Here is a 12,975-nt window from a genome sequence, read left to right as displayed (position 1 = left end):
AACATTAAATCTTCCAATTCAAGATGTAGATTATTTTTCTGTTTTTTTAAGTCTTTAATTTCTTTAATAATGTTTCTCAGTTTTCATGGTATAAGTTTTAAAATTATATTTTTGCTAAAATTATTCCTAACTTTGTCTTGTATTTTCTATTTTTTTAAGTGCATTAATAAATGGAATTTTCTTCTGAATTTCATTGTTGGATTATTAATTGCTGCTACATAGAAATACAACTGATTTTTGTATGATCTTCTGGTACCCACAATGTGGCTAAATGTTTTTTTGTTTTGTTTTAATAATCTGACAGTTTTCTAGTGAATTACTTGAGATTTTGTGTATATAAGAACATGTCACCTGCCAATACGGTTTTCCTTTTTCTCCAGCCTGGCTGACTTTTATTTCCTTTTATTTTTCTTTCCTTTTTTCCCCCCAATTACCTTGACTGAGTCTCCAATATAACAATACAGTGTTGAATAGAAGGCAAAAATGGACATCCTTTTTTGCTCTGGTCTTGGAGGAAAAGCTTTCATGTTTCCCCCACTACTTATGGTATAAGCCTTGGATTTTTCATAGATTACTTTTATTAGTTTGAGGAAATTTTTTTCTATTCCTAGTCTATTGAGTGTTTTTATGATGAAAATGTACTGGATTTTGTCAAATGCACCTGTAGCTCAACCTTGTTAAGTTATTGTGTCATTGCAATGAGGGAAACTGTATACCAAAAGAGTTCTGTGTTATCTCACTCACTCCCAAAACAGAAGAAGCAAAAAGAAAGGAAGAAAGTGAAAAAGAAAGAGAAAAGAAAAGAAAAAAGAGTAAGAGAAAGAAAATGAAAAGAAAGAGAAAGAAAGTTATTAGAGGATTTTTAGGGAAGGGTATACTTTATGCAAAACATTAAGTGTTGTTTTGTTAGGGATAAAGTAAAGCACAGGTATGTGTACTCTGTGTATAGTTCAATATCAAGCCTGGATTATGAGTTGGACCCAGGATCCTGTTTTTCTAGAAGCTATACAAAGTTAAGATAGATGTGGAATGATGTATCCAGAAACTTCTTATTTTAAATTATTTACGTGGGTTGGAAATTGAGCTGCTCTGTGTCTTTAAAACCTCCAGACAAGGCTGGGAACCTTCATACTACTGACAGAGTTTTAAACAGCAAACTTTCTGATATTCTGTGGCCAGTGAATAAGGGAAAATAAACCAACAAAGGTTTGAAAACCTTGTAAGGCTTTACAGTTGTGGTGTGTCCTTGAGATAAATATTATTTCTTGTTAACTTTGCACCCAGATTTATCTGTGACCATTACTCCAGCTAGATGAGTAACAATGGTTTCTACCTGTGGCTCACTCCAAAGATTCCTCATTGCCTTTCCCATTTTGTAAGCTCCTATACTGCCCTTAGTACATCTACAGACAGGACGGAGCTGTTGTTCCTACTTCAGTGGCGATGAGATGAGGGTGTGTTCTCTATGAAGTCCTCTTGGTAGCCGTCAGAGTAGTTGTTAATGTCCCTGTGCCAGAATAAGAGGGTCAGTTTGCTCAGTCATTGCTATAGAAACTAGAATCCAGCAAATTAGGTTTGACTATTTACCTTTGTATTTTTACTTAGTTGTTGCTTTGTATTTTTGATGAGCTGACCTCTCCTTACTTCTAGAAAAGCACATCAGGACTTCACCCATGCTTCACCAAACCTAATCTGTGCCTAAGATTTGGTGAGAGGGAAATAGACTTTTTTTTCAAGTACATGCAGTAAGAAGGTAATATTTTTACTGCTTGTGCATCATATTTCCAATATAAGTACTTTACTGGAGTGGAAAGTGTGGAGCTGCTGAAATATGGAGCACTGTTATAATTATTATTTTTCTTTCTGTTTTTTTAGTATCTCTTGTAATATATTTACACTCAGATCAGGGAATAATAATCTAAACACAGATACTGTTTAGATCATTCATTCATTAACACCATTACATAGAAAGCATAAGGCTAAAATCCCTCAGCAAAGAATAAACAATATGTTTTCTCTCCTACTTGTAGTCATGTTAATGTAATTATATATATATGTGTATATATATATATATATAATTTATTGTTCTGTAATTGTTTTAATCTTACTGTTTTTTTAGGTATAGTTGACATACAATCTTATATTAATTTCAAATATACAGCACAGTTGTTCACCACTTGCCCACATTATTAAATTATTGCCCCAACTAGCATAATTGCTCTCTGTCAACATGGAAAGATGTTATAGAATCACTGACTATATTCTCATGCTCTACTACCATCTCCATAACCAACTGATGCTATGGTTGAGAATCTTTGTGCCTCTTTATCCTGCTCCCATTTCCCATCCTCCCATCTCAACCCCTCCCCCATGGTAACCACTAGTCACTTCTCAGTGTCTATGAGTCTATTGCTATTTTGTTCATTTTGTTTTGTTTAATTTTTTGATTCAACAAATAAGTGAAATCATTTGGTGTTTTTTTTCTCTGCCTAGCTTATTTCACTTAGCATAATACCCTCTAGACCTGTCCATATTGTCTCGAATAATAGGATTCCTTTCTAATACATGGCTGCATACTATTCCATTGTGCATTTGTGTCACTTCTTTACCCATTCACCTATTGGTGGACACTTTGGTTCCTTCCACATCTTGACTATTGTAAATAATGCACCAAGAAACATAGGGGTACATATATCTTTTCAAATGAGGGATTTTGTTTTCTTTGGGTAAATTCCTAGAAGTGGAATTAATGGGTTACATGTTATTTCTATTTTTAGTTTTTTGAGAAACCTCCAAACTGTTTTCCACTGTGGCTAAGTTATTTTCCTAATTATGCCTTTTTTACATTCTTAAGGTCCAAGAATGTTTAGAACTCTTCTGTATTTCAGGACTGGTAGACTGGATAGATAGGAATTTTATCTTAGTTTTCAAACTGTGTAATTATCTGCCAAGATCAGTAACTCAAAGTTCTTATTCTACCTAATCAACTGACTCAGGAACCTCAGTGTTCACACACAGTCACATGCCACATGACCCCACATTGTGGTAAATCCTTATAAAACAAACAGAAATGTCTTTTGTTATTTCAACTAAAATATTTCTCATGATTTTAAATTGATATATAGTAGTCCCTCCTTATCTTCATGGAATGCTCCAAAACACAGTAAACTGTGGGTAGTACTGAACCCTGTGTGCATTATGTTCCTTCCTATTCATATATATATATAATAAAGTTGAAGTTATAAATTAGACACAGTAAGAGATTAACAACAATAATAATTGAATAGAACAATTTGTAAGTATGGTCTCTCTTTCTCTCTCTCAAAATGTATTTTATTGTACTGTACCCATACTCCCCCTTGTGATGATCTGAAATAATAAAATGCTTGCATGATGAGATGAAGTGAGGTGAATAATGTAGGCTTGGTGATGTAGCATTAGGCTACTATTGACCGTACATCAGAAGGAGGATCCTCTGCTTCTGGACTTTGGTTGACCATGAAACTGGAAAGCCAAACCATGGATAAGGGCCACTACTGAATGTCTTTAATTGGCTATTTGTTAGTAACAAATACAATTTTTATAGGAAATTAAATGTTTTATTGAGAAAGAAACATAGCACTGAAATATTTTTTAATGTAGCACCATGTTATGATTAAGTGTACTGTCAGGTTGTCATCATTGCAAGAATAAAATAGAAGAGATTGTATCTAGAGAGTCAGATGTGTTTTGTACTCTAGTAACCCTGGAAGTGTTTTAACCATAGTAAAGAAGCATATGGTGATACCAAGTGGTTTCTTCCTGATTTGGCAGCAAAAAGTGGCCAAGAGAAAGATCTGTGTCAATGAGAAGGAGAATGTACAGAGTGAGGATGGATTAATGATTCTGATTTACTTGGATTTTTCAGAGCAATGCCATTTCTCATTCTGTTTGTGAATGATGAAGGGGAAAAATGCTGCTTTTACTGCTAATAGAGTTAACTTAATTTCTGAAATGATTTACCAGTGCAAAAAAATATACTGGAATGGATGATTTTTTTAATTAATAACTGAAACATTGTTGACCATTATCAATCTCCTACCTACTCACCTCAAATAGGAACACAATATGATTCATATAACAAGAATTCAGATTTCATTATGATTGTGTTTTATAATTTTCCTTCCATCATCTCTGTCCTAGGTTTCCACTATTAATCACCAGATTAATTTTCTGTAAATTATTTTGTTGACTGTGTGAGAGGAGGCTACTCATGGTAAATTACTGGTTATACAATCTGCCCAGAGTCAGACAAGTTGAAAGTGATGAATCATTTGTTTGGTTCTAGCTCAGTGCAGATTGAGAATAAATGATAGGTGTTATAAACCCATCTCTTAATAGTGGTGCTCAAGAAGATAGTCTTTTGGAAGCAGCTGAATCTGTTTTTAAAATCTTGTTTTAGCAATAGACCATAGATTTCAGCTCCTTCTTAGAAAAAAAGGAATAATAAAACAAATTTCACAGAATGTATTTAGACATAAAATAAAGTGATGTATGCAAAGCAGTTAGGACAATCCTACCAGAAAGACAGTGCCCAGTAAATGATAGCTAATAATTTTATTATTAGTGGATTTTTCTTTGTTGCGTACAGAAAAAAATGTCAAAATGCAATCACATTAAAGAAATCTAGCTCTAAAGCCTTTAATAATCTTTTGCACTCCTACTAAATTCTATTGGTCACCAAAGTAAATATTTACCCTTCTCAAACCTGAAAATAACCCTTTGTTATTAGCTATTTTCTCTGAATAATTCACATCGTTTGAGAGAAAAACAATAGAAAATCTTGCTTGTTATAATGTTACTTTCTTAGTATGACTGCCAAAGCTATCTATATTCTTCCTTGAATTAGACATACTAAGAATCTCTCTTGAGGAAACAAAACATGAAGAAGAAACTATAATAATTTGGTTATATTTTTAAATGTACTCAAAGCATCTCTAAGAAAAATAAAACAGCTACTCTGTTATCCTAGTGATTGGGAACAAAATTGTTTTGTTACTCTTGTTTTTAACGTTGTCACTTTTATATTGGAATCTATGTACTACCATTTATCTTTTTCTGACAACATATACAGTATACCTCAGCTGGCAATTTCATTTTCTTTTGTTTTTATATCACATTAGTCGAATAAAATCAAAGAACTCAACACATTAATGTATTAAAAGCTTCTCTACCACTATTTGATATTTCCAAGTGTGGAGTTGGATTTTGGCTTTTTGATACTGCTGCAGTTTTTGATGTTTGCTTTTTCCTTGATGTCTCCAAATATAGTATCAAGAGAAAACTAATGATTGTACCTAAGTGTTATCTCTGACATATGATTTTCAAAAGCATCTCAAAATTGTTGTATACTGGATGCTTTTTGAAAATTCATTAAGATATAAAAAAAAGAGTCATAATTTTCTTAAATAAAAGGCAATTACTTAATTGAGGTTTTTTTTGGATAAGAAAATTTAGTCTTTAATGACATTATTTTGCAAAAAATGCTCCTATGACAAATATACTAGCTCACAGTTCAGTTCTGGTGTGTGTAATCAGCTATCAATTGTAGGCATCACAATTATTATACTTTTATTTTGGAGAGTTTGTGGAAAAAGGATTGATAAAATAACATATAGATACATGTATATATTTTAAATGTTTTTTCTGTCCTGAAGCCATGTGTTTTGTAGATTAAAGTGATTTTTTTTCTTTTTCCCATCAGATGTGGGTTCTGTTGAAGGACTTGCCTATCACAGAGCCTGGGATACATTGTACTGGACCAGCTCCACTACCTCCTCCATCACCAGACACACAGTGGACCAGACTCGGCCCGGAGCATTCGACAGAGAAGCAGTCATTACCATGTCAGAGGATGACCACCCACACGTGCTAGCCCTGGATGAGTGCCAAAAGTAAGAAACAGTTCACTCTAAGTTCTTCGTTATAATTATAAGTCAAATACTATCAAAGTTATGTTAATTTTTAAAAGTATTAACTTTAAAAATAAAGGTTCTCTTTGAAGTTCTCTTTTCACAGTTCATAAAACTATTTTTTATAAGAGCATTATAAATGTCATTAAAACCCAGACTCTTTCAATACCAAATATCAATCCCAGGAAAGTTCCAGAAAAAATAAACTTAAATTATAAAAATATAAAGGCATTACTGTATTGTAAAAAGGTATGTGAAGAAACCACTAATGCATAGCTGATTGAAATGGTAAATTTGAACAAAAAACTGCTACTATGTATTGAAACCTAAAACATGTTTCTGTTATTTAATTAAGCAATTTTAACAAACGGATTTCTCCACTTGAATACAGAGAAAACAGGTACCAACAACAATAAATCTCTGTGTGCAGCTATATTTTCAGCGTTAGATAAATTGACAACAATCTCAATAGTCCACATCTGTTGGATATTATATTGTACAGGTATTTATGATAATATTTATGAAGAATTCATGACAAAAAGAATATGCAGGCTATAGCATAAAGTGAATAAAAAACAAAACAAATTTTTAAAAAATCAAGTTCTTTGGGGTACCATAAAGGAAGCAATTACGTGAAAACAGAAGAACAAACTTTGGATTAAGTAGAAAAAATATATATATCTATGGAGTTCTAATCTCATACAACATGGTGAGAATATTTAACTACTAGAAAGTCCCTTTATTCTTAATTGAAATAAGTCAACAAAAACCAATTTGGCTTTCACTAAGCAGACATAGAAGAGCTCTTTTTAGGTGTGATGAAGAAAAAATGAAGAATAACAAATTACTGATAAACACTGACCATGGCCACATGAGAGAAGGGTTACATAAATTATTCAGTGTGAGATTAACTGAATCTGAATACTCTTACAGAGCTAGAAGTGAGATTTAATTCAGTTAATTGAACACCTTTATCTTATAAATGAAGAGTCTGAAATTTGAGAGGTAACTAAGAGAAGGTTAACACTTCACACAGCTCCAGTGACTAGGCGCAGATGGACACAAGCCTTCCAAAGCCTGGCCAGAGCTAGTTCTGTTCACACCACTGCCTAGCTTTCTGTTGAATCAGCTACATTTTTTCTGAATTCACCAAGAAGAATCTTAGGACAAGTAATAAATGTCCTACCATTGAGCAAAGGAAATTATAAGACAATTTTGAAATAAGAGATGACTCATGATATTATATATGGTTAGTTTGAACTGGTAAGTGCTCTATCTTATATTTATTACATAGGCTAAAATTATACTTCCATTTTGCATATAGTGAACTCTAGAGTTAAACACAACAAAATATTTTAATTGGAAAATCATACACAATTAAAGTTTAAAATATAAAAATATTTTTATCATTATACATACCAATGACACCATCAAATCACTTTTGCATGTTAGTTGATACCTAGAAATTTTAAAGTAAAATCTTGAATTCTTGATGAAAAGAGACTGGATTCAAAACTTGGCCCAGTTACTACAACTTTAGTTATTCAACCCTCTGGCTTCTGTTTTCTCATCTGTGAAATGAAAGGTGAAATAAAAAAAACCACGAATATCTCAGATATTCTATTTTTTTTGTAAATAAATTTATAGAAATTCTCTAGTTCTAAAGCCAACCACCTAGAGAAGTACTACAGATAAAGTCTGTGTTTAATATCTCATTTAATATGCATTAGTTTTAAAATGTTTTAACTAAATTTTCCATTTTAAAAATATCAGTGCATGGATAAAAGTACTGCATCACTTAAGAAAATGCAATGCCATTATTTTTTTGCAAATAGACTCAGTGATGGACAAAATATTTTTGACACTAGCTAGAGTATCTGGAACAGTTTTATGTTCCACAGGAAAGATGAAAATGCTATGAAATGTTTTAACAAAGAACATAGATGATTCAGGTTTTTCTCAATTGGTAGGGTTTATTTTTTATATTAGCAATTAGAAAGACTTGTAAATTCGATTATTGAGTAAGAAGTTTTTGTATAATACTAAAAAAACACATATTGAATCATTTTTGCCTTTAAATGAGTATACATAGGAATGATACATACAGTCCTGCTGTAAATATGAAATATTGTTTCAAATAGTTTTCCTTTGTCAGTGAATGTTGAACATATTTTCTCAAATGTTTAAAGCAGCTTGCTTGCCAGCCCCCCTTCCTCCTCCCTTCCCTTCCTCTTTCCATCCTTTCCTTTCTCCCTTCCTCCTTTTTGTCCTTCATTCTATCTCCTTTCCTTCTTTACTCCCATCCTTCCTAAGCAGCAAGACAGTCCTACAGATAAAAGAAGAAAACAAATCATTGTTTCAGTAAAAATAGGGTTTGTAGGCTGGAACCCTACAGTCTCTCCACTCTCAGAGAGTGTGACCCCTAAGGGATTCCACAGGATTCTAAGTCTTCCTCAAAGAATAGTTTGGCAAAAACTGATTTACAACATTCTATACAATCTGTAAGTAACAGATATTAAGTTTAAGGATTTGAGAATGATCTTTGGAACTCTGGAAACAACATTGTAATTCACAGTAAAATTACACTGACAGAAAGGAGAAGAAAAATCAAAGAAATTAAAGAAATGTAGATATTTAGTAATTGTATTTCTCTGAAATGTATACAAAGGAGATGCAGAATTTAAAGAACAAACCTCCAAGAGAGGGAGATTCTGATTTTACTAATTGAAGAAGAGAAATGTAGTTAGGATAAGACAGTATCCACAACGATCATACTTGATCTGCATTATGTCATAGAATATTTGCAATTCATAGAAAATTTAAGAGAACAGTTTTGTCCCTGACTAAAATAAATCCTCCCTATGTATCAAACTGACTCAATTTAATTAAATTATTTGAGAGAATGCACAGGATAATTGTCTTCAGAAAAAGGTTCCAGGTTTCATTTAAGAAATGGGGAAAAATATACATGCAAATATGATATACCTATCTCCCCTTATTACCTGGACTTAAGGTTCATAGAATACAAGACAAATAATTTACTTTTTTTAAAATAGCTTGATGTTGCCATGTTAATACTGTTAATGAAAATTTTAATTTATTATCACAATTTTCATTGTAATTAGCTTAATGTTTTGGACCAACTGGAATGAACAGCATCCAAGTATCATGAGATCTACCTTGACTGGGAAAAACGCTCAAGTGGTGGTCAGTACAGACATACTCACTCCAAATGGACTCACCATTGACCACCATGCAGAGAAGCTCTACTTCTCAGATGGCAGCCTAGGAAAAATTGAAAGGTGTGAATATGATGGATCCCAGAGACATGTAAGTTAACTGAGAATTTCTTGATTATAGACTTAAACAATGAACGCTTGGAAAGCATGTGCTTTATAGGCCTAAAATATGTCCATTAAGGGATTTCAAATAGTTGATTGTTTGAACCAATCTAATTGAATAATCTATTCAGTGAAAAAGAAAACTGGATAATATTTTGAAAACTTTCTTCAATTTCATTTGCTACTGCAAAAGCAGTCCAACTCTTATAAATTTTATTCTGGAGAAACAAAAGTGGTTTTTTTTCCTAGTTATTAATTGAACTGGAATAGTTAGAGTGATTTGCATAAGCTTCATTGTTATTTATATTTTCTTTAAATGTGAAATGAAAATGATTAGTTGCCCTAGGATAAAAGAACATTAGGAAAGAATCAAACTGTCTTCTGTCTGTGTGTGGGTCCTCAAAGCAACCTAAGAAGCTTTGAACAGAGAAGAATGGGATTCCTTTTACAGTCAGGCCCATTCTCTCGTTTCTCTGGATTCCAAGTGAAATGTTTGTTAATGGGAGCATCTTTATGCTGACCCTCGAGAATGCTTACAGTAGGTATTTTGGGCCTGTAGAATAGTAAAAGTCCAGAGCCCTCTCCTTATCCTGTATGAGGGCAGCAGCCTTTGGCAACCAGGAAAGTTCAGGCTCAAGAGGGTAAGATCTGGGCAATTACACCACTGGAGAAATCTTTTCCCCCTATTGCCCCTTGCATCCCTGAAGGACAATGATCTTGAGGTTCTTCACTCCAACACTAAATTTCCTAAAGGGCCACATAGTAAATATTTGAAGCTTCATGGGCCATATACTTTCTATCACAACTACAGTGTCTTATAATGCTAAAGCAGATATAAATAATATATAAATGAATACATGTGGAAGTGTTTTTATTTGTAAATAAAACTCTTTATTTACAAAAACAGGAAACTAGCTAGTTGACCATAGTTTGCTAATGCCTAATCTATACCATTAAGCACACTTTAATTCAACTGAGTATATGTGTGTGTGTGTGTATGTAATGCATATTATACATGATATTATATAAGATATACATATATTATCTTAGAATTAATTAAATGTGTATATATATATACACACATATGCTTATGTATATATACATTTACAAATATATGTATATGTGTATAAATATATATGTGTGTAAGTCTTGTGTGTGAGTATGTGTGAATTTCTTGCAAAAAGAAATGTATTGATTTACATTCTACTACAGGCACCTTACCTCACTGTGGAGTGGCTACTTTGCGTAGCACTAGTATAGGATAATTAAGTGCTTAGAAACATTGAAATAGTGGTCTAAGACCTGATAAATTCAGTTTATGCTAAAAGCAGTAACTCTGATCAAAGAATTTAATGCTTAAATTCTTTGTCTATCTTTTCAAATTAAAGTCCATGTGGGGTTAATATCCAAAATATATAAGGAACTCATACAACTTGATAGTAAAAAAAAAAATCCCATTTAAAAAATGGGTAGAAGATCTGAAAAGACATTTTCCAAAGAAGATGTACAGACGGCCAACAAGTACATGAAAAATGTTCGACATCACTAATCACCAGGGAAATGCAAATCAAAACTAGAATAATATATCACCTCACATTTTTTAAAATGACAATTACTAAAAAGACAAGAATTAACAAGTGCTGATAAGGATGTAGGAAAAAAGGAACCTTTGTGCACTATTGCCGGGAATGGGAAGTAGTACAAGCACCATGGAGAGCAGTATGGAGATCCTTCAAAAAATTAAAAATAAAACTACCGTGTCATCTAGCAATTCCTCTTTTGGATATTTATCCAAAGAAAAATAAAATACTAATCTGAAAAGATATCTGTACCCCCATATTCATTATAGCATTATTTATAATAACCAAGATATGGAAACAACCTAAGTGCCCATCAATAGATGAAAGGATAAACAATTGTGGTATACAATGAAATAATATTCAGCCAGAAAAAATTAAAATCTTGTCACAGCAACATAGATGGACCTTGAGGGCAGAATGCCAAGTGAAATAAGTCAGAGAAAAACAAAAACAAAGACAAAAAAAGACAAGACAAAACCAAGCTCATAGATACAAAAACAGATTGGTGGTTACAAAATGCAGGGAGTGGTCATGATGGGAAGAAATGGGTGAACTGTTTGCTTACTTTTTTTTTAGTTTAAATAAAAATTGCTTTTAAAAATAAAAAAATAACAAGATTTTATCATCATCAGTAAAAAAAATTAAGGCTACATGGCCTTATGCAAATTATTTAGTCTTTATAAAGTTTAGTTTTCCAATATGCAAATTATCAACCAATTTTCAGGGTTATTATGAAGATATAGTACCCTGTATATGCAAAATTATGCAGAAGTACCTGCCTCAGCATACAGCAAGGAAATTCTAAAGTAACCTAGTCGATAATGCCTTTGGAAAGAGTCAAGTAAATCATTGCCCTGGATGTGGTATTAGTTTCTATTATCTCCTAATACAGGATATTCTTGAATAACTCCTAATAATACCTTTTCTCTATTATCTACCTCAACTTATTTTTTAAAATATGTACTTTTCTTTCCTCCCCCTCAGTCTATTCTTGTGGAAAATTCTAGGTGGTCCAGTAATCAGATATCTCTAATATAATTTAAAATATTTGTTTAGACATTTAAAAAAATATGCCAAGGTATGATTTCAATGCTGCATTTCCCATCTCTGCCCCAACAGTATACTTTCTGGCTGACTATAGTTAACAGTACTCTCTTATATATTTGAAGTTGCTGAAAGAGCAAATTTTTAAAATCCTCACCAGCAAAAAATAATTGTAACTATGTGAGGTGATGTATTAACAAACTAATCTTATTGTGATTGTAATATATATATGTTTCAAATCATTATGTGGTACACTTAAACTTCAACAATGTTATATGTCAATTATATTTCAATAAAGCTGAAGAAAAAGAGATTTCTGTCCTATAAAGATGAAAGTATCTAGAAGACAACATTGTTTTTAAAGATTAAAGTTTTATTTCCCAGTAAGACAGTAATCAATGTTGCCTCAAAATTTAAAAGTATGTAATCAGTTTCCTCTCCTTCTTCATTAAATCATCCTTATCATTAAAAAGAAAAAAAAATCTGGTTCAGCTTAATAGGGGAAGTATTTCAAAGTTTATTATGTTCTTACGTACACCCAGATTGCTTCATCTTTATCTTCATATGCCTTCTAATAATTTAGGAGAAAGCTAATCTTTTTTGTTAATGAAATGAGTAATAAAGTTTTAAAATTCTTTAATGATTTTTGCAAAACTTAACCTAGCAACTATTTATTGATTATTTTGAAGACTTTGTATGCTACCCTTTCCATTTTTTAAGACTACAGGGAGTTGTATCAATTTACTAATCTCCATATTAGCTAACAGTCATTAAATAGTAATGGTGCCCTAAATACTGTGTAAAGCACTGTATATGTTTCATTTTCATAGTATTCATATATGGTAGGCATTATTATGATTATCCCCATTTTGCTGATAAAGAAAATAAGGCACAGAGAAAGTTAGTTGCCCAGGAGAACCTAAGCCATAAACATGGTAGAAATAGGATTCCATCACTGAGGGTCTCACTCAAGAGCCTTGTTTTCCACCACTTTGTTTCATTGGGAGCATCTTCATTTATAAAAAGAGATCCCACTAAATGTGCAAGCATGGCGTCTTC

General features: G+C 32.3%; 1 protein-coding gene across 6 annotated transcripts in view; it reads left to right on the top strand.

Annotated features, from left to right (window-relative positions):
• Positions 1 to 12,975, top strand: part of LRP1B (LDL receptor related protein 1B) — a 1,876,014-nt gene that overhangs the window by 1,520,471 nt on the left and 342,568 nt on the right. For all 6 annotated transcript variants that reach the window (XM_073241389.1, XM_073241391.1, XM_073241392.1 and 3 more), the window contains exons 42-43: positions 5,744 to 5,933; positions 9,077 to 9,281. In XM_073241389.1, the coding sequence (XP_073097490.1) occupies positions 5,744 to 5,933; positions 9,077 to 9,281 (395 nt within the window). The remainder of the gene's footprint in view (positions 1 to 5,743; positions 5,934 to 9,076; positions 9,282 to 12,975) is intronic.

The sequence above is a fragment of the Manis javanica genome, chromosome 7, assembly GCF_040802235.1.
Source record: "Manis javanica isolate MJ-LG chromosome 7, MJ_LKY, whole genome shotgun sequence".
In the NCBI taxonomy this organism is placed as follows: domain Eukaryota; kingdom Metazoa; phylum Chordata; class Mammalia; order Pholidota; family Manidae; genus Manis; species Manis javanica.
Note: the sequence above shows the minus strand (reverse complement) of the source record. Positions and strands in the feature narration are given on the sequence as shown.